Source organism: Molossus molossus, unplaced genomic scaffold (genome assembly GCF_014108415.1).
Source record: "Molossus molossus isolate mMolMol1 unplaced genomic scaffold, mMolMol1.p scaffold_m16_p_3, whole genome shotgun sequence".
NCBI lineage: Eukaryota > Metazoa > Chordata > Mammalia > Chiroptera > Molossidae > Molossus > Molossus molossus.
Genome location: NW_023425366.1, coordinates 43,870,819 through 43,893,790, shown reverse-complemented (window position 1 = coordinate 43,893,790; position 22,972 = coordinate 43,870,819). Strand labels below are relative to the sequence as shown.

General features: G+C 36.9%; 1 protein-coding gene across 1 annotated transcript; it reads right to left on the bottom strand.

The window, feature by feature from the left end:
- Positions 1 to 838: 838 nt before the first annotated feature.
- Positions 839 to 22,668, bottom strand: PPWD1 (peptidylprolyl isomerase domain and WD repeat containing 1). The gene is made up of 11 exons (XM_036279133.1): positions 22,470 to 22,668; positions 18,573 to 18,675; positions 15,475 to 15,575; positions 15,227 to 15,347; positions 12,925 to 13,372; positions 9,635 to 9,825; positions 8,595 to 8,784; positions 5,200 to 5,381; positions 3,131 to 3,212; positions 2,138 to 2,320; positions 839 to 1,134 (listed from the first exon to the last, which is right to left on the bottom strand). The coding sequence occupies exons 1-11, from the start codon at positions 22,651 to 22,653 to the stop codon at positions 991 to 993; spliced, it is 1,929 nt and encodes a 642-aa protein (XP_036135026.1). The 5' UTR covers positions 22,654 to 22,668; the 3' UTR covers positions 839 to 990.
- Positions 22,669 to 22,972: the final 304 nt, after the last annotated feature.

Here is a 22,972-nt window from a genome sequence, read left to right as displayed (position 1 = left end):
ATTTAAAGTATACGAATGAAATCCCTAACAGATAGGTTGAACAGGTTCTGCCTATAAGTTCTTGAAGAGTCTGTCCAGAAATTAGAAGCATTAATTCTTTTTTTTTTTTTTTTCCAGCCCTGTCGAAACAAGGCCACCAAAAATTTGGTTGCCTCCCCACAAAAAAATGGAAGAGCGAAGATAGAAGCATTAATTCTTAATAGTTATGAAGTTATCAGGGTAAGCGAAGAAGGAAATCAGTACAAGACTCTGAACTCATGGTTTTACTGCTCCAGTTTCTACTAATCTCTATTATATACTAAAGTTTTTACTCAATATGTATTTTCTGATGGTATATTTAAAGGGTAAGAAAAATACCATAAACTTAATAGAAAAATTATTTAGCTACACTAGAAAAAGAATGAAATAGTAAATCTGTCTAAAACCAAGGACTCAGATATTCATTTATTCTTATTCTTATATTTGAAAGAATATTTGATGATTATTAGGGAATTTAACATTTTTTGACTAAAGGGACTTCCATTTATTTACTGAAGTTTTACTTATCACTACTTACAACTTAATGATCAAAAGACAAAACTTTTGTCATGAAATACAAACCTGATAAAAGAAAGGAAACAGCACATACTATCAAATCCTTTGTGGATCTAAAGAAACATGTGAGGGTAGATTAACTGGCATGTTTTAAAAAGCTAAGGAACAAAGGCATACCACTCTCATTATTTACCATGGTTTTCAGTCTCATGCGAAATTACATATAAGGAGTGCTATTTTGCCTGAGTTTAGTCCATTTCAGTTTTTCACCACCTAGATAAGAAGTATTGCAAGAAAAACACAGTTTTAAAAAATGGCCTTTAATGAAAAATATAAAAATACAATACTGCAATCCTTGAAACATGATTTGCATGTTCAGCAAGTCTTAAGAGACTGCCAATGTAAAATAATCCTGTTTATTATATGTATATTTTTATTTACATACAATGAGACATTTTACTTGACAGTGATATTTATGATGCTGACATCCTCATAGGGCTTATCTGTTTTGGGATTGACTTTGACATTGGAGATCCTCTGTACAACTTCCATTCCTTTAGTCACTCGTCCAAATACCGTGTGCTTATTATCAAGCCAAGGCTGTGTTGGAGGACAAATGGAAAATCTTGGTAAACCAGGTTTCTTAATCCACCTCTCTGGGTGAGCAAATTAGAGAATTTAAAGGTATGCTTTACTTTTTTTATGTAATTAAAAATATTTACAGTAATTTCACTTAGATTTTAAGAATAATTTCCATGTTTATAAAAGCATAGGATAATGTTTAAATATCTGCATCTTTCAGATCAAAGGGAGCCAGGATGTGTTTGCTAAAGGTACGTTCCCTTTGCATAGTTCAAAGAATTATAGCTAAGGCTTCAAAAGTTCTCTGTAGGAATCCTACCTGCATAATGAAAAGGCAGTTTGGAACACTTTTAGCTACATGTGCTTTGGCATTAGAGACATAGGCACTGAACTGCTGATTCTCCTACCTACTTGACCTTTGGCAAGTTAGCCATGTTTGTTTCATCATCTATTATTTAAACTGGGTATAGTGACACTAAGAAGTATTGTAACTATTACACAAGACTATGTACCTGGCAGATAGTAGTCATATCTTTCCTTCGTTGTTTAGTGCTTAATTACAAAGTGTATAATTTTTATAATTATTTGGAATTGCATAGCAATAGAGTTAGATATATTGTATTCTGTCAAATCTATAGTGCCACTGATTATTGCTTGCATTCTGATTTCAGAGTTATAAAAATATGAGGAAAATGTCTTAAAATCGGGAATTCATGTACTCTAATCCTCCATTCTAACGATGACAAAAAAGGTCCAGAGGTGAAATAGTTTGTTCTGAATTGTACAAAACAGTAATAGTAGCAGAGGACAACTTAAGTGTCCTATATTACAGAAGTATTGTTTTACAAAGTAAATCTGATTTGTTAGGTAATTTTATGTTTTCTTATCTAAATTGTTTTCATTTTTACATCCTGGCAGATATAAATAATGGTAGAGAAGAATGCAGCGCTTTCTCCCACTAAATTCACTTTTACATCATAACCTATGACTTTTGGATCACAGATGATGCTGTTCTACTCACCGTTGGTACTACTGTTATGAAAAACTGAGATCCATTAGTATTCGATCCAGCATTAGCCATGCTCAGTGTATACGGTCTGTCATGTCGTAATGTTGAATGAAATTCATCTTCAAATTCTCCTCCCCATATGCTTTCTCCTCCCATACCAGTGCCTGTTGGATCTCCTGTCTGAATCATGAAGCCCTTAACAGAAAGTATACAAAAGATATATTACACCGTCCTTTTTTATACATATGCTTTGAAGTTTTATTTGTCAAGAGTGCTTTGTATTCAGTAAAATCGTAACTTTGTTAATCGTCACTCTTAGTAGGTTATACTTTAATTTGGATGATGTATTTCTATTGGTCAACTACCTAATTTAAAACAAAAATGCAAAGGTCTTCTCATTTATAGATATGTGTATCTTCCCCAGTAATCTAACTAAAACTAAAAGTGTAAATAAATTTTAGGATCTGTATATATTAGATCTTATATAACTGCCCCATTCTTTTCTCCTCCCTTTCCCTAAACACTAGATTTTCTGGATTTCATTTCAGTAATTTCTCCAGAACCCTGAAGTTTGACTTTTCTTCCTGCCACTTTTGACCTGTCAACAACCAAGAACTACATCTGTTTTATGGATTGCTGCCTGGGCAGAGTTCATTCTGCTCTTCGGGTATTAATGGTGGTTTTCACAGATTGGGTGGCATCTGGGCTCTTCTATTACTTAGTCTTATCTTCTAGACCTATACCTTATCTAGCCACTAGGAGCAGGTTACCTTGGCTACTAGTTTTATCTCAGCATGACCCTTTACTCATTATGTGACCCTATTTCAGCTGTTGATAAAAATATTGTGGCAGTGTTTCTAGTAAGGTAATTATGCTACTATTCCTGTCTGTCCTTGATTCTAGATCTGATATTCATGATCATTCTTATTTTGGCTTCCATAGTCCATTTTTCCTTGTTATGCGATAATATGCTATTCCTTAAATCATAAAATTTGTATAACTTACCTTAATTATACGGTGAAATGTATGTCCATTATAATAACCATTTCTGCTGTGAACACAGAAGTTTTCCACTGTCTTAGGGCACCTAGTAAGACATATATAAATATGAAATCTATTCATAGTATTTAAGGCAATTTCTTTGCAGTTCTGCTTCCTAATGGTGTTTTCAGTATCATCTGAATGTTTCAGAAGGACAGTCTTTTTTTCATAACCTCTTCTAATCGGAGGACAAGTGAGAGTTGAAAGGGCATATAAGCCGTAGTATATTATTATTTAATGTATCTTTACATCAAGATTGCTTATTATAGTAAAGTTTGACAGTATTTAGATTATAAGGTTATAAGCAGTTTAAAAAATACAACCAAAGCACCTTTAAAAATACACAATTTGCCGTGCATGGTGGGTTAAGTTCCTGCGAAAGGTAATTTTCTCACAAAAACAATGTTATGGTATAGTGACATATTCCTGACCAGGGACTTATTCACTGAAATAATATCTCCTAAATTTAATCAACGTTAAGTGATAATCAGACATATTCTGAGTATGAAACATTCTAAATAGTATTAACTAATCCCACAGGATGATTTAATGTGTTACATTATCCTGTAACAGCTCTTAGTGCTGGGAATGAATGGGAAAATCAAAAGAATCTTGCATGAAGTACAACCAGGAGCAACAGGCTTAATGGGTGTATGGGTTCTACGCATTTGAAATGAGATGGTCCAGGAGTCTAAACTACCTAGTTCTTTCTTCAGTACCAAGGTATGGCACAAAACACCATATCCAAAATAACTAAGTACTTACAAATAAAGGTGTAAAAGATGTCACCTTTGCATCAAGACTAGCCAGAGATACTATATTGTATTTGATATTGCATGCTCATTTGGCAAACTTCTTTTTTATCCTCACCCGAGGACATTTTTCCCTTTTTTTGTTGTTGTTCAGATAAAGTGGAAGGGGGAGAGAGGAAGAGAGAGAGAGAGAGAGAGAGAGAGAGAGAAACATTGACATGAAAGGGACACATCGAGTGGTTGCCACCCGCACGACCCAACCAGGGCCGGGGCAAACTGCAACCGAGGTACATGCCCTTATTGGGAACCGAACCCGGGTCTCTTGGGACCGCAGGCCGACGCTCTAACTCATGAGTCAAACTGACCAGGGCTCATTTGGCAAACTTTTAAATTGTCCAGAATATGTGTTTTATTAGAACTTTTCTAGGTTTTTTTTTTAATTGCTTTTGGGCCTGGCCGGTGTGGCTCAGTGGTTGAACATCGACCCATGCACCAAGAGGTCACCAGTTTGATTCCCGGTCAGGGCACATGCCCAGGTTGTGGGCCAAATCCCCAGTGGGGGGGCATGCAGGGGCAGCCAATCGATGTTTCTATCTCTCTCCCTCTCCCTCCCTTCCTCTCTCAAATCAATGAAGAAAAAAAAATTTTTTTTTCAATGTTTTTAGTGATTTTAGAGGAAGGGAGAGAGACACATCGATCAGCTGATTCCTGCACCACGGCCCTTCCCTGGGGATCAAGCCCACAACCCAGGCATATGCCCTGACCAGGAATGAAATCCTAGACCTCTTCGTACACAGGATGACAGCCAACCAACTGAGCCACACTGGCCAGGGCTGGAATTCGTTTTCAAAATTATAACAACTAGGTTGAAGGAAGAGGAAGTAGATGTCTAGCAAATGTTAGAAAGGAAAAATAAGTACCCTTCCCTTAAGGATTTGTTTTGAGAGGAAAGCCAGTTATAATAAGCCAGCCACAATCTTATAGTTGGCATATACAGTTAATGATAATTGTAATGTATATGTGGATATATCACTTCTTAGTTTCATTCAGCACTTTCATAGCCAAGATATTTATATTTTATAAACCTGTTAAGTATGTGCATATATGTATAAAAATTTCCCATTTTCTAGTGGAACACTTATCAGAATTCTCAGGGTTGATGTTCTATCAAACATTTCAATTCTTAAAAATTCTTTAGGTCAAAATAACAAATTTTAAGTTGCAGTTTCTTGAAATATGCACATTTACATTGGTGTTGAAGACAACAAAAACTGTACATACTCAACAGGAAAAAGTTTGATGTGAATGTCTCCCATGCTTGTGTGGATAATGGCGCTATCTGAAACTCGTTTGGGTCCTTCAGCCTGAGTAGCTGCCATGACTTCCTCTTTAGAAGGTTTCTCATTAAAAACATCTCGGTCAGAATCTGCACTTTTTGTATCTTCTGGTTCTCGTTTGGTAAACTAAAGGAGAAAAATAAAAAAGTGAGTGAATGAATTATAATTTTCATGTTAAGATGTATGAACAAGAAAATTTCATTTCTAATGAAAGTATGAATTCATACCAGAATAAATCCTTATTTCAGGGATGTAAATTTTGAGTGAAGATGTAGAAATCTCAGGATTCTCTGGGTACAGGGAGAATTGAGAAAAACTTTTTCACTGTTAAAACTGGATTTCTCAAGGCCTGTTTTTTTTTTTTTTATTTGACTCAGTAAGTAGAAATCATTCCTTCCAAGAAAGCTCTACCTGATGCCAGCTGAGTTCCAGGAAGGTAAAGCTAGTGCCCAGGCCCTGTCTTGCCTAATAGCATTCCTTGGTCCACTTGGATAGATTCCAAATAAACAATCAAGCTAGGATGCGATTGCTTTCACATCTTATTCTCTAGTTTTCAAAGGGATAGCCTGTTGTACTAAATAGTTTTCTTGATTTAGCATATGAAACTACTAAAGTTCAAATTTTGTAAAGTTTTCCTTTTATTTCATGATATTGGATTTGAAGAGGCATAGAAATGTATATGTGTACCATTTTAATTTTGCTTAAGAATATGTACATCTCATAAACTTGAAAGATAATTCATGAAAATGTCAGATGTATAAAGATGCACTGTGAGTAGACTTATTTTTTTTCTATTTCTTCCAAGTTTATGAGGAATATGTGATTTAGTCAACATAAAAGTAAATTCTGGGGAAAGAAAGAAAATAGCTTGTTACTTAGTATTTTAATAAAGTGGTTGGAAAATTATATAAGTTTTGTGTATATCAAGAATTCTCCACGCCCTGGCCAGTTTGGCTCAGCGGTTAGAGCGTCGGCCTGCGGTCCGGAGAGACCCAGATTCGGTTCCCGCTAAGGGCACGTACTTCGGTTGCAGTTTGTGTCCGGCCCTGGTTGGTTGGCGGGTGGCAGCCACTCGATGTGTCCCTTTTACATCAATGTTTCTCTCTCTCTCTCTCTCTCTATCTTCCTCTCTCCCTCTCCCGCTCTATCTGAACAAAAAATGAAAAAATATCCTCGGGTGAGGATTAAAAAAAAAAAAAAAAAAAGAATTCTCTTTTGTAATTAATTTTTACCTTCAAAATGGTTAAATCACAGGTAAAAACAAGAAAAATTATTTTCCTTTAACATATATTAACAAATTTTTAGCCATGACTTTGAAAAATTCTCACTTCAAGGAATCTACTCATTCTAGGTTAAAAGCTTGGTCAGGGTAGGGAAACAGCTATTTCCTATGTTTATCAAATGCTGGTAACCTTAATAACATCACAGCTGCTTATACTATATCAGATGAATAAATATACTATAATGAGCCAGACACTTGACCAAACTTCGTGGATTTTTTTTTTTAATCCTCACCTGAAGACATTTTCCCATTTATCCTCAGATAGAGTGGGAGGGTGACAGAAAGAGAGAGAGGAGAGAAACATCAATGTGAGAGAGACACATCGACTGGTTGCCTTTTGCACGTCCCCAACCAGGGCCGGGGACCAAACCAAGGTATGTGCCCTTGACCAGAATCGAACACACGACTCTTTGGTCTAACCACTGAGAAAAACTGGCCAGGACAAACTTTGTGGATTTAACAGTGAAGAAAACATAGTGCCTATGTTTACAAAGTTTATATTATCACAAGGAGATGACAGTGTCAGCAACAAACAAAAAAATATATCAGCAAATCATTTTAAAAAGTGTGACAATACAACCAGGCACACCTAATCCAGAGATAATGTCATAGCAGCCTCCAAGCTGAGATCTAAGTATATGTAGGAGCTGGGGAGTTACGTGTAGCAGGCAAAAGGAGTAGCCTGTGCAAATGCTTAGATGTAAAAAAACAATACTCCACTTACTACAAATGAACTAAAAATGAAGAATGATAAGGTAGGAGGGCCAGCTATATAGACAGCTGGGAAGTTAGAGAAATACAGTAAGTCCTCACATAGTGTCATTGACAGGTTCTTGGAAATGCAGCTTTACTAAAAACTGTGTAACAAAATCAATTTTACCACAGGCTAATTGATATAAATGAGTTAAGTTCCTATGGCATTACTTCTGATCACAAAAACATCATGAAACTTAATGAAGACCCAAAACACTTCTAATATTAAACATTAAAATTACACAATGAAATAAATGTGAGCTATACATACATTAAAGAAAGATGAACAAGAGCCAGTGAGATAATTCTTTTCCAACCTTCTGTTTATTCCAGTTCAGGGTAACGGGCAGCTGGAGCCTATCCCAGCAGCTCAGGGCTCAGGGCAGAGATCAACCCTGGACAGGACACTGCCCCATTGCAGAGTGCACTCACATGCACTGACACACATACCCACACTCACTCAGACCAGGACAAGTCAGACATGCAATCAACCTAATGTGCACATCTTTGGGATGTGAGAGGAAACTGGAGTACCCAAAGGAAACCCACATAGACATGGGGAGAATGTGCAAACTCCACACTGACAGTGGTTCCAGCCAGGAATTGATGCTTTTTCTCATCAACATTAGAACAAAATGACAATATTTGAGGACCTGCTAAAATCACATTTGACTGTAGTGTGAAGGATAGAATGCAAGGGCAGAGCTCTCTATACTTTAGATTTTTTTGCCTGGCTGAACAGTTAGGACAATGCTACTTCTAACAGCTTATTAGTTTGATTTTGAGCCCAGTTTTAATTAACATGCAACATACTTTCAATTCGCTAGGAAAAAAATTCCTCAGGAATATACAATTCTAAGGTAGCAACATTACAATGGAGTCAAAAGGTTAAAAATAAAGTGTTTAGACAAGAAAGTGTGCAAGTTCGGGGGAGATAAATTATGTTCAAGAGTTAAAACTAAAATAATAAAAAAAAGAATTTTTGAAACCCCACAGTAAAAACTATTTTGGATTCAATTATTACCATAACCACTTACTTCCTATCATCTTTAGACAACACAAATAGTTACAGAAGCCAGGTTGAAAAATTTTCAAAACAGCATAGAAAACAGTACAAAAATACTTAAAATCAAGTTCTAGTTAAAAATTCTACAATATCAATGTTGTAAGATAGTATTATGGTTATTTAGAAAGTCTGCTATTATTGCCAACATCCTCTTTAGTTGAAAGCACAAGCTAAGAAAATAAAACTCCAACCAAACTGGAATAAACATTACAGTCCATCTCTTAGTACTTACACATACCATGTAAAATCTATTCTTTTTGAAAGACGTACAGACTATTGTTGGGTCAGCTTGAATATTCTGAAGAACGGGGTTTTCAGAAGCTTTCATTTCTATAGTAGTTGCAGCACGATGCTTTTTGGCTATTCCCTGGAACAAAGCCAACTGCATCACCCTGATATTTTCTTGCTTGCCTAAGATCCGCACACACCTGGAAAATACAATGTTTTATACAATAAAATTTTCAGAATTAGCTCCAATTATAATAACTTTACCGATGAAAGCTGGGAATCAGCTATCCTTTATCTTTGTACAAAATAACTAGTGAAAGGTTTTAAAAAGTGTTTCTTTACATACACACACACAAAGGTACTTAAAATTGGTAGGCAGCTGTAATTTTCAGGTTAAAAAAATATAATCATTCAGTCATAGTTTTAACCTATCTCCAATATTTTAATCTATCTGCAAACCTTCAAAGATTTTGTATTGCCAAGAACTAAATATAAATTTGTTTATATGTGAGAATGTAGAGCACAAGATTTTTTCTTCTTAAAATACACTTTAAGTTCTTTTTTTTATTTACCTTCAGTGATAGTATCTGATTTTAGCTATTCTGTACTAAGACCAAAGGGACTGCACAAAAGGCTTATTGTGGTTTCATGCATTTTAAGTTCTGATTTTATGTCTAGCAGGATGTAATGCCGAATTCTGTGGTTAAAATATTTGGCAACATTTAACATGAACCAGGCTAATTTAAATCAATAAGCAAAAGACAGACTATAACTTGTTAAAAAACAAAAAACAAAAAAACACACAAAAAACTTGAAACTATGCATATCTTCTTTCCATTTCTTTTACAAACATGAGTGGAAACTTTTTACATAAGAGTATAAACAACAGAAAGACCACAGAAAAATCCAGTCAAAACATTTGGTTAAGTTTAGACATTTGGGACCATTCCACTTGTCTTGGAACAAACAAAACTCCCATTGTTTCCCTGAAGGAGGAAATGGTCCCCAATAAATGCATTTTTTAAAAACATACATCATATTAAAGCTTACCGGTTTGTTTCTACATTTATAACTTTAATGCCCAGCATTGTTCCATATAGCACAAAGTGTCCAGTTTCATCAAAAACTATATTAATTAATCTCACTGCATCCACCTTCTCCAACTCACGTTCTACAGCCATTCGTCGGCCAAATTCCATGTCTGGTAGCTGTTGCCTCATTTGCTGTAGTTCAGTAAACATCTAGAAAACAAACCATTTATTAACAACAAAGCTACATAATAAAGGGAATGAGAATTCAAATAGAAGCAGAGCACACATAAAGAGTAACTAACGGTTTGTGTACTTATATATCTCTTACAGAGGATTCTTCAAAATACTGTAAACAGGAAAAAAAAGTATGTTTGATCATAAATAGAATTAACACTAATTTGTTCTTCTAATTAAACAAAAACAAACCACTTAGTCAATATAATTACTGCTTTCTCTTTAGAAACAATATTTCTGCTACCTTTTATAATGCCACAGAATAGCACTTTCTGGTAGACATATAATGCAAACCATGTAAGTAATTTATTTATTTTTATTTTTTTATCCTCACCCGAGGATATTTTTCCATTTTTTGTACAGATAGAGTGGGAGGGAGAGAGAGGAAGGGAGAGAGAGAGAGAAACATCGACGTGAAGAGACACATCGAGTGGCTGCCACCCGCACGACCAACCAGGGCCGGGGACAAACTGCAACCGGAGTCCATGTAAGTAATTTAAAATTTTCAAGTAGCGCCCTGGCCGGTTTGGCTCAGCGGTTAGAGCGTCAGCCTGCGGTCCGGAGAGACCCGGGTTCGGTTCCCGCTAAGGGCACGTACTTCGGTTGCAGTTTGTCCCCGGCCCTGGTTGGTCGTGCGGGTGGCAGCCACTCGATGTGTCCCTTCACGTCGATGTTTCTCTCTCTCTCTCCCTCCCACTCTATCTGTACAAAATATGGAAAAATATCCTCAGGTGAGGATAAAATTTTCAAGTAGCTACATTAAACAAAGTAAAAAAGAAACAGGTAAAATTAATATTTTATTCAATCCAACATATCCAAAATATTAACATTTAAACATTAAGCAATTTATTAAAGTTGAGATAAAATTAAATTTTTTTCTAATAAGTCTTTGAACTCACATTTTATACTTTCGGTCTGTCTCAATTTGAACTAGCCATGTACCAAGTGCTCAAGAGCCACATGTGGCTAGTGGCTACTATATTGGCCGATGTAACTATAGACCAGGAGGTCCTTATATAAGGACCTGGCATAATAAGCACTCGATTTTTTTTTTTCTTAATCCTCACCCGAGGATATGTTTATTGATTGGAGGGAGATAGAGAAACATCAATCGGTTGCCTCCCATACATGCCCTGACCAAGGAATTAAACCCAAAACCTAGGTATGTGCCCTGACCAGGACTCGAACCTGCCACCTTTTGTTGTATGGGATGATGCTCCAACCATCTGAGCCACCCAGTTAGGGCAACACTCAATTTTTGTTGAATGAATAAACTCTTATTATTTTACTAATGTATAACAATTTCATATTTCAGAAATGTTTTGTTTTGACATACATTATAATTATAGTTAGATTATCATTAGTAAATATAATGTAAGGCAGGTGAATATTTTTATGGATGCAGTTTAGTTTGGAAACTTGGTTTATTTTTTTTTAGATAGTTAATATACAAAAATAGGGGTCACATCCAATTACTATCATTACACTATAAGCGTCCCAAAAGGTAGGATCTTTACATTTAGGGCATCAAAGAGCAGACTTCAAAAGTAGTTCTCCATTGCATATGAAAATAAGCCAGACTTATGTTCCATCTACTTCCTTTTTTCTCTGTGTTAATTGGAAATCTCCAGTTTTTTATTATGGAATGAACAATATACTCCAAAAATCAAAAGGAGGTAATGTGTGTTAGGGAATGGTCTTATACACTAGCTAAAAAGCCTGCTCATTATAGTTCCCTTTTTCCAGTCTCTGAGACTAATATATTGTACTGATTTACATATTCCTATGTTAGAAACAGCCTAGATGCTTGATTACATTTTTGTAGTGAGGGACCCCTGATTATTTTTGCAAGAAAAAGGATTCAGTTTCAATACTTAAAGTTTGTAGATGGCCATCTGCCTACATATATGTATTTTATAAATGTTAATCTAACCTGATAAGCACATCAGAATCTTTCTACAGAATTCCAGCCTTAATTGCAGGGACTCTGTGATACACAACTGTGTGGCCATATGCAGTGACTCTGGTTGATAAACGCTAAAAGACACTTCACACCATCCAACTAAATTTCTGTTAAACTAGGACAAAAAAAAAAAGTTGTCCTAGATTGGATGAACAGTGAAGAATTCCCAGAGGAAGTGACCCTCTCACTGAGATTCAAAGGGTAAGTTCAACAGGCAATGGGAGAAAAGAGGGAAGGTTCACTCCAGGCAGAAAGAACAGAATGTACATGGAACTGAAGCAAGACCTAACTAGCCAGAGTAAGACGCAGGAGAAAGGTGATTTACACTAGGCTGTAATGGTAGGCAGGGACCACAACACTGCAGCCCTTATTTTGATCTTGATTCTAAGAACAGAAGTCACTGAAAGGTTCAAAGGATGACATGATCAGATATGTGCTTTTAAAAGACTACTCTGGATGTACTAAGGATAACAGATTGGGAGGAAGTCAGAACAGATACTAGCAGTAGGCCATGTTATAAGCCAGGCAAAAGATCACGAACTAGGGTAGTGATAGGTGTGCCTGCTGAAAAGAAATGGATGGATTTAAAGTATATTTCGAAAGTAAAATTGTCAGGACTCATGATAAATTGAATAGAGGGGTAAGGAAATAGTTAAGGACGAATCAGGTTTCAGCCTTGTACAAGTAATGGATATTAGTGCCATTCATGAAGACAGAAAAAAAAGACAGTACCAGGTCTTTTCATAATAGAAAGCTTGAGAAATAAATCTGGGAATAGTCACAGACAGAAAGGAGTGAATAAAGTGGGAAGAGAGGGTGTCTAGAATAAGTTTTGAGGACCTTAAGAGAATGAGCTTGAAACAAAACAAAACTGAAAATACAAATACCAAGTAGAAGGATCACTGGCTCAGAAGAAATAAATGTAGGGAAGAGACTTCTGGAGAGCAACAATGCAAGTCAGCAGACAATTGATTATTATCTTAAATTTACTAAGAGAAAATAACCATCAATCTAAATGTTTATATTCAGAAAAAAATACATTTTAAAGAAATAGCACAAAACAAAGACATTTTTAGAAAAGTAACGCATGATTAAATTTAAACTGCACTTACACTTAGTGATTCATCAAAGACTCTCATGAGTTTTCCAGTTAAAAACCTGAAAATTCTAACTTTTCTATCAGAACCAATTGTAGCTATTTTTTTCCCATCAGGTGAAAAACATATGCTGGTTGGATAAGCCTTGCACTTGGCAAATTCATATAAATCTGTGTCAGTTTTATATTCCCAGTTCACATTTTTGGGGAATTTATATTCATGAGGAGGCCCAGTCCAGTACTCAATCATTCCAGATTTGTCAGAAGACACTACTGCTTTGTATACTGGGTTTAGCCGTATCTGAGTAAGAGGTGATGTGTGGAGTTTGTCAAAAACATGAAGTGGCTGGTTATCTCCTCGACCATCATAAACAAAAATTTTCCCTGTACTCTTCTCAGAAGCAGCAACTGACGATATGGCATCCCCTGGGCAATAGATCCACTCACATTGTCCAGGAAAATAGCTGAAATAATAAAGAATTGAGAGAAAAAGGAGGTCAATACCAGAAGTTAGCATCCCTTCCTACCTTCACCACCAAAAATGCTCTGGCCAGTGACCAGTCATTTAGCTATTTTTGGATCCCTTGCTCAAAAAAGGCAGAAAGATACAGAATGGGGAGGAACAACTAATAACAGTTAATAATTTTTCTCTTTCTAACCTCATCAGTGCATTGATAATAACTTCTGGGGATCTATCAAACTATAAGAAGAGAATTGCATATAGCAGACCATTTACTTCTCTTGGGTAGATAAGGAAACTTAATTGGACCTGGGACTTAAGGTAGTCTGGGGCATTGCTTTTTGGATCTCTATGTCTCAGTCTATGTGTAACTTACTCTTAACTAGGCTAGCATGTAACAGTATACGTTATAAATCCATTCTTGAAATATCAAAGCTCTAAATATTTTAGTTATGACTATGTTCAAAAGAAAATCGAGCTTTTATCACACTCTCATTATTGGTAATTTGATCTTAAAACTACAAGCTTTGAACATGCTACCTGATGACCAGAGTACAAAAAAAACTGGGACAGAGTTAATCAGTATACCAAACTTATCCACTCAAATGAGTGTTGTCTCCATCAAAGTAATCAGTCTGAGAAGTTACACAGTTATTCTAATGAGGGATTCAAAACATTTTTGGAACTCTTAGAATTTCTATCAAAGCATAAAAAAAAAAAATACCTTTCAACATCTTCAAAAGTGGCAAACATTCAACATTTATGAATAGATGATTTTTTAAAGTAGCTACTATGTGAGGAAACAAAGCTGGGGAATAAGACAGATGATCAACAGGTATTTCTACTTGTAGTCAAAAAGTAAGTTTTGACCATAAATAATCAGACTGATTTCCTTCAGGGGCTTGTAAACTGGTTTTGTATGAAATTCCAAAAGAAGTTCTACTCTGTTCTGAACTATAGTTCTCCATCCCACATTCCAATTCATATGACGAAGCTCTAACCCCCAATTTCTCTGGCCATTGGGTCTTTAGGACGTACTTAAGGTTAAATGAGGCCATAAGAGTAGGGCCCTACCCCCATAGGCCTGCGGCCTTCCACGAAGAAGGAACTATCATTCCTCCTTCCATCCCCTGTTCCCAATGAAGACACAATGTGAAACACAGAAGAGAATTCACACCAGAAACCAAACCCTGCTGCAGCACTGATCTTGGACTTTCCAGCCTCCAAAACTGTGAGAAAATAAATTTCTGTTGTTTAGGCCACCCAGTCTAAGATTTTTTGTTATGGAGTCTGAGCAGACAAAGACAAGCCCCAAACTGTTTCTAACAGTGCTACAACTTTCAATCTGACATTCATTTAGGTGTATATAAATTCAGTATGTTATCTTTAAAAAGACATGCTTAAAGCAAAGTATTAGCCTCATTATTGTGCAGTCTAACCACAAAGTTTGGGTATCAATATATGTCAAAGTAAAATCAGGAACAATTAACTTCAATTCCAAAAATGTGAATAAGCTTTATAAGAACACATACCATATTACTCAAATAAGTACAACTAGTTTAATTCTAAGTACCAGTAAATTAGATATGATGGATCCTTGTTATTAAGTAATGTTAAAGTGATACAATGAATTCTTGCTATGAGGCTATTCGGAAATTTCTGCAGTGATTAATGACAAAAATCACAGAAGCAACCAAATAGCATCATAACAAGGATTCACCATTCCCCAAGCAAAATCCAAAGTACATTTTTCAGTGGAAGGTAACATATTCTGTTTAGAAATTCCTATGAAATGGTGAAGTTTCGTTCAAAAATTATTTCACTAAGTTAAGAAATATATAATTTAAAAAAGACTCACCCAAGCTTCAGCATATTGATCATGTCAAAGTTCACAACATCAAACACCTTCATTGCTTTATCATCACCCACAGAACAGAACAATGCTCCCTCAGAGCTAACTGCAATACTCTCAATAACTCCTGTTTAAATAAATAAAATTAAAACATCAAATACCAATGAAATAAATGTACAATTCAAAGAAATAAACAGTTTAAAAGAAACTTTAGTACAGTTTAAACGAGAGCATCAAATAGGTGAAATTCTTACCTAGGTGACTGCGAAAATGTTTAACAAATTCAATTCCCTCTTCTACTTTTTTCCAGAACTTAACATGTCCATCATGACTGGCTGTAATAATAAAGTCTGTCCTGCACATATAAAATTTTATAAAAGTTAATTTCTAAAACAAATCTATAAATCACTCAATACCCCCAAAGCAATCATTCACTGAGAATCTCTGACTTTCAGAATAGGTTTCCTTTTTTTTTTTATCATCCTCACCCAAGGACATTTTTCCACTTTTGTTCAGGTAGAGTGGGAGGGAGAGAGAGGAACAGAGAGAGAGAAATATCAATGTGAAAGGGACACATCGAGTGGTCGCCACCTGCACAACCAACCAGGGCTGGGGACAAACTGCAACCGAGGTACATGCCCTTAGCGAGAACTGAACCCGGGTCTCTCCGGACCGCAGGCCGATGCTCCAACCGCTGAGCCAAACCGGCCAGGGCAGACAGAACGTTGCAAATTTTGAAGTTCTTTTCTGGATATCATAACAGCTGCTGCTGCGCTAATTTTGATATTAAGACCTAGGCTCAGAATTAAACTGGGATTTGACATTAAAAGAAAAATAAATCATATCATGAATCACTAGACCTTAGAGTCTTTTTTTTTTTTTTTTTTTCTTGATTGATTTCTTAGAGAGAGAGAGTAAGGGAGAGGAAGAGAGAGATAGAAACATCATGAGAGTGAACATGGATTGGCCACCTCCTGCATGCCCTGTCTGGGGATAGGGCCCACAACCAGGGCATGTGCCCTGACTGGGAATCAAACCTGCCACCTTTTGGTCCATGGGACGACCCTCCAATCAAGTAAGTTACACCAGCCTGGGCAGACCTTATGGTCTTTCAGTGTTAAAAGTACCCTGTAGACACTTTTCTATTTTTCAAAAGTTCATAAATAATTAAATTTCAACACATTACTTTCATATAGAGCAAAATGCAACATAAGTTTATTTTGCATCCTATCCAAGATATTTTTGGTTGCTTAAATTATCAAAAAGATTTTGTACAGAGTCATCTCACCTGTAGGTATATAAAAATAGAATGCATTTACTGAAGCCAAGATGTGTTAGGTACTTTACATATTTACCTTATTTAATCTTTTTTTTAAAATCTTTATTTGAGGACATTTTTGCATTTATCTTGAAATAAAGAGGGAGGAAAAGAGAGAGAGAAACATCAATGTGAGAGAGACACATCGAGTGGTTGCCACCCATACGACCCCAAACCGGGCCAGGGACAAACTGCAACCAAGGTACACGCCCCTAGTGGGAACCGAATCTGGGACTCTCCGGTCTGCGGGCTGACACTCTAACCGCTGAGCCAAACTGGCCAGGGCCCTTATTTAATCTTTACAACAACTCTATTAGGGTGTGTACTTTTTATAATCACTTTACAAATTAGGAAAGTTTGAAAATATTCAATGTAGCTCTGGCTGGTGTGGCTCGGTTGGTTGAGCATCACCCCATGCACCAAAATGTCACCAGTTCCATTCCAGATCAGGGCACATGCCCAGTTTGGGGGTTTGATCCCTGGTCAGGGTGCATATGGGAGGCAAATGATTGATGTTTCTCTCTCTTTCCCCTCCCTCTCTCACTAAAACCAATAAAAAATAAATAAATTTTAAAAATGTGCAATGTATATGCCCTAGGTCCATAACTGGAGAGTGGTGTTCAATATCAGATCTGCCTAAACTTCAAAACCTACAATCATTCTATTATATCCTGCTGCCTTGGGTTTAAAAAAAACTTCAGGAGCCCTGGCTGGTTTGGCTCAGTGGTTGGAGCATCAGCCTGTGGACCAGAGAGTCCTGGGTCTGGTTCCCACTAGGGTAACATACCAAAAATAAATAAATAAATAAATAAATAAAAATAAATAAATAAAAAAAAACTTGAGGAGAGAGTGATAGCAACTCTAGTCCAATATGCTGCTTTATACACTGACAACTTTGGACTAGGAAAAGTGCTCATGTTTGGTCAGAATTATTCTACAAATGAAATACAAAGCTATCTTAACTAACTTTATACCTTAATGGTTCCCAAGAGATTTAAGAATAGTCTGATCTAGCCCTGGCCAGTTTGGCCAGCAGTTAGAGCATTGGCACTCGGACCAAAGAGTCCAGGGTTCGATTCTGGTCAAGGGCACATACCTCGTTGGGGTCATGTGGGAGGCAACCAGTCGATGTGTCTCTCCCACATTGATGTTTCTCTCTCTCTCTGAAGATAAATGGAAAAATATCCTTGAGTGAGGATTAAAAAAAAAGAACAGTCTGATCCAAAGAGCAAAGTAATTCATCTACTTCTTTCCATAATCACTGCCAATATCATCCAAGCCACTATCATACTGCATTTAGATTTCTATACCAGTCTCCTAAATTCTCTCACTGTATCCATTCTGACCCTATTTAAATCCATTAATCTCACCACAGCCAGAGTAGTATTTAAAAATAAAAATCTGATGTTACTCTTCTGATTATAGGTTCAAAATCCATACAAGGGATAGAAAACTCTCTGGGACTTAGCCCTTGCATTTTCCCCCCGTCCAATCTCTTCTGCCATCTAAATTCTCCAAACCTGTAAAGTTTAGATTATATTACTACCTAGTCAAACTGTTCTTGAGATAAATGAGATAATTTATGAAAAAGCTTTAGAACAGTACTGAGCACAGTACAAGGTTAACATACATTAGAATATTATTGTTATGATTACCATTAATTTATTTTGAAGATCCTGTGACATTTCCAGGAAGTCTTAGCTCTCATCATTTTTCCCATTGGTACTGAAGGGGCCAGCTACCAATTACTCCCACCTTAATTAATATACTCTTCTTCTGGAAAGCTCAGACATTACCTGGTTTATCCCTTTTTGGCATTTATTTCCAAAACACACACACATACTAAAGAGTTCTGTCTTAGAGAATGCATTCCTTGTATGATACAGTAAAAAACATGTAGGCCTTTAACTTAAACTATCATAGAACTTAGGAAATTAAATAGAAATCTATAATATCCTAAAGTTACTTCTATAAGTACATGTCAAAACTGAAGCATTTAAAAAAAATCTCAGAAGAAAAAGATAATAGACTTACTTGGTGCACACCACATGAGTGATAACATCTCTATGCATGTAACTGCGTTCGTACATGGATGCACTGGGGAGATTATCAAGATAGACTCTTTCAAACTCTAGAACTGAGAAAAAAAGAAAAATAACTTTTAACAGCTGGAAATAAATATTATTTTGTATTTTTTTAATATGTTTTGATTTTTTAGAGAGAGAAGAAGGGAGAGAGAGATAGAAACATTGATGTGAGGGAGAAATATTGATCGGCTGCCTCCTGCATGCCCCCTACCTAGGACTGAGCCCGAAACCAGGGCATGTGCCTTGACTGGGAATCTAACCAGAACCTCTCAGTCCTGGGACGCTCAATTCACTGAGCCACACTGGCCAGGCTAATTTGTATTTTCTAAATTTATGTTGTATTTTCATCTAGATTTTCAATAATTTCTGTCTATTCCATCTGTAATGAAAATAAAAATCCAGTGTCTCATGTCAGTTATATTACTGCACAGTCTGCATAGCACTACTATTTAGTTAGTCATGGCAAGTTATAGGGTAATATATAGATGCTTAACTGTCTCCAGAACTTAGAAACTGAACGGCTGGCTTAATATGAAAATTCCATTAAAAAACAAAAACAAAAACCTTAAAAGGCTTCATGAAACTATCACAACCATCTTTCTAACCACCTAGATCCTATTATTAGTGCTAATTTAAATAAGAAGAGGCCAGCGGCCATCTATAAGATGTCTCAGTTTATCTTTAAGGCACCACCTCTTTGAAGCACTGATACTGAGTTTTTTAGAGTTGAAAGAATATCCAGTTGAGTGCTTCTGAAGCTTTCCAGGGGCAAAACATTTGTAAGAATGGTAATGTGAGAAAATATTAATTTCATTATTATAAGCTATAAACAATTTTACTAGTAAAAGATGACTATATACATATATAAATATATATACACCTAATAACATAATCCAAGGATTATTTTATTTATCCAAACATACCCACAAAAATTTGCTAAGTTAAATGAGCTATTTCAGTTTTTTTATAACTATTATACAGCAGACTCAAAGCTGTGTCCGATGAACCACCTTTCCCATCATTTATGGTAACAGAATTCTCATTTTTATGTGAACAGACATCCAGCTATAAGATGACCTTTCTCGCCTTCTCCTGCAGTTAGATGTAACCTTGTGCCAATGAGATAAAAGTCGAAATGCTGTGTCACAGTCAAGAAGTCTTCTTCAAAAGGTGTACCTTTCTTCCCTTCCTCAGTTTTACAGCTTGGGACTTGGGTATTAGCACTGTAATTCTAATAACCACTCAGGACAAAGATGAGGGCCATACCCTAGTGATGCTAGGGCAGAAAGCTGGAAACAGCCTAGGTTTGTTTGGAGCCTCCATACCAATCAGACTGAATAGTTTAGGACTTCTTTTACACATGAGAGAAGTATACCTTTACCTTTTTTTTTTTTTTTTATCCTCACCCGAGGACATTTTTCCATTTTTTGTTCAGATAGAGCAGGAGGGAGAGAGAGGAAGAGAGAGAGAGAGAAACATCGATGTGAAGGGACACATCGAGTGGCTGCCACCCGCACGACCAACCAGGGCCGGGGACAAACTGCAACCGAAGTACGTGCCCTTAGCGGGAACCGAACCCGGGTCTCTCTGTACCACAGGTCGACGCTCCAACCGCAGAGCCAAACCGGCCCGGGCCACCTTTACCTTTTTAATGTGCAACTGCATGTTATTTAGTCCTATCGGATACACATGCCTTTTGCTGTTAGTTCACTTGTTGAACAGATATTTATTGAAAACAAAATAGGTTCCAAGGCACATGGAATAAAGAGTAACACATAGTTACTGTCCTTGATAACCCATCAGTTTAATTAAAGGTAGTGCCATATAATTATTTATAATGTCTTTCTGACACTGTATACAAAAGTCCAATATTCAAAGAACATGTTAAAGGAAATGGTTCCATTTCTAGGAAGTTAAAAACCTGTCCCTTTAGACAAAATCTTTAATGATTTTTTTGAAACACTTTATACATGTTTTAAAACTTCAAATATTTTCAAACTAAATTCATTATTGAATGGCTTAAAAACAATAAGCATCTAATTAAGAGTGAAGATTTTTCACACCTAATAATTTCCCTATCTGTATCAATTGTATGAAGTTTCTAAGATCTTCATCTTCTAACACTAATGTCAGCTCTTGAATATTTTTAGATACCCCCCACTATTTTCCATAAAAAAGGATATGCCAGAATATTCCAATTCAATAAAATAAATAAGAACATACACACTGTAATACTCATTCAGAAAATACTGAGTACCTGCTATATGCAAAGCAATGGAGCAAAACTTGCTCTTATATGCTTAGTCTTAGCAGTGGAGAGAAACATTAATCAGACAATCACATGAATAAATATACAATTTCAAAATGTAAAAAGTGCAATGAGAAAAAAATTATTATGGAAACATAGATCAGAAAGCTTTGGCAATAAAAAAGGTGGTAATACACTTTAAGGGTGTCAGTGTACAAGGTTCAAAGAAACACCTTTTTCAAAATCCAGATACATAAAAGTTGGGCTACCTGTAAATTCAGCATTATAAACATTATCTCAGTAATTAGCAATGTGCTTTAGAAACCCACCCTAGCCCAGGTCGGTTTTGCTCAGTGGTTAGAGCGTCAGCCCGCGTACCAGAGTCCCAGGTTCGGTTGGTTCCCTCTAAGGGACGTACCTTGGCTGCGGTTGTCCCCGGCCCCAGTTAGGGTTGTGCGGGTGGCAACCAGTCTCACATCGATATTTCTCTCTCTCTCTCTCTCTCCCTCCCACTCTATCTCAAGATAAATGCAAAAATGTCCTGGAGTCAGGATAAAACAACAACAAGAAACCCAGCCCATACTGGTGAAGCTGAGCTGAGGGCTAAGGGTTGAACAACAACAAAAGTTAGCCAAGTGAAAGAGGTGAGGGTAAATATTCCAGGAGGAGAGAGACATCATGACACCCCAACAGTTATCCAGTGGAGAAAAAGATTATGGCTCAAGTGCAGAGAAGAAACAAGGGGTTAGGAGAGGAAAATATGGAAATGTACTGGTTCGATAAGGAGAGAGGTATCATCTAAGACCTTGTATGTCATCATTGAAAGTTTGGACTTAATTCTGAAAATAATGAGAAATCACTGAAGAGTTAAGTGGGGAGAGTGATAAATTAAAATTTGAAATTTAAAAAAATCACATTCAACAGTCCTACACGTTTAAGGAAAACATTTCATAGAATAACTTGAAAGAAAAGAAAATTTAATCTATCCCTTTACTCACTCCTTTTGATAAAATTTTGTTACTATTCCACGTTAATAGCAAAATGCTTCAGGCCATGGTATGCAAGGAGTATGGTTTTAGAAGAAAGTGTGTGATCCAGGAAACTTACCTTCCCTGATCAGAAAACTCATTAATGGAAGAGTCAGGGATGAAATTACCTTTACCTACCTATACTTTATGATTCTAAATAGGCACCTCCGTTCCCCAACCCCTGCCCCGGGTCCCAACACACTAACACCATTTCTGAACTAGTCTCAAAGAGAACTCCTTTCCATATCTATTAAACGGAGTTATACAGTCTAATTTCATTTGGCTGCTGTAGGAATTAAATGAGAGGTGCCAAAAATATAGCAAGTACTAGCATAAGTAAATATTAGCATCTATTACAACAAACCAGTGATTAGTATAGTGTTTGATTATTATCAGAAAGGCGCTGACTGCACCCAAATCACTATTTCAGGTGCACGTACAAGCACAGATTGGTCAGAAGTGAGAAGATGACCCTACAAACACACCATCCGTTTTCGGGTCTGGCTTTAACTTTTCCACTCAGGGCTTGCAGCTTTCCAACTCGCCCTGTGCCTATCCCTGTAACTACCTTTCCTCTTCTTCGCCAATGTTGCCTCTACAGGTAAAGGCCCAACCCAGCGCTCCTCATTATCCTCTTCGTTCTCCTGGGCCACTGCCAGCTCTCTTTCTTTGAGTTCCGTTTTTTCCGGTTCCTCCGGGTCCCGGCGCCTTCTTCTTCTTAGCTGGGAATCACTACCACCTTCCGCCGCCATGCTGTCTGAATCGTCAGAAAAGGCGCGACGCACAGCTCGACAACCAATCCCAAGGCAGCGGCGCTGCCGTCTCGTCAGCGGCCGAGCGAGCTTCGGGATTGGCTGCGGTGTGTCCAATCAGTAAGCAGCGCGCGCTGAAGAAGACTTGTTTACCCTAGGCGGAGGCGACTGGGAGTCGGGGACTCTAGTGGTAAGAAGAGGGCAGGGGACATTGCTGCGGTTGGCACTTGCTATCGGGGCTAGGTAGCTGCAGGCCGGACGGTGGGGCCCTCACTTCCAGGAAGCCGGATAGCCGGGCCTTGAGCCCTGCTCTTCGGCT

What these genes read in the sequence shown, in the direction of transcription:
- PPWD1 (XM_036279133.1), bottom strand. Translation starts at nt 22,653, where the DNA reads ATGGCGGCGGAAGGTGGTAGTGATTCCCAGCTAAGAAGAAGAAGGCGC. An exon ending in ACTCATGTGGTGTGCACCAA is followed by an intron (nt 15,576 to 18,572) that starts GTAAGTCTATTA and finishes TTATATGTGCAG; the next exon opens with GACAGACTTTATTATTACAG. An exon ending in TCTTTGATGAATCACTAAGT is followed by an intron (nt 9,826 to 12,924) that starts GTAAGTGCAGTT and finishes TTTGTTTTCTAG; the next exon opens with ATGTTTACTGAACTACAGCA.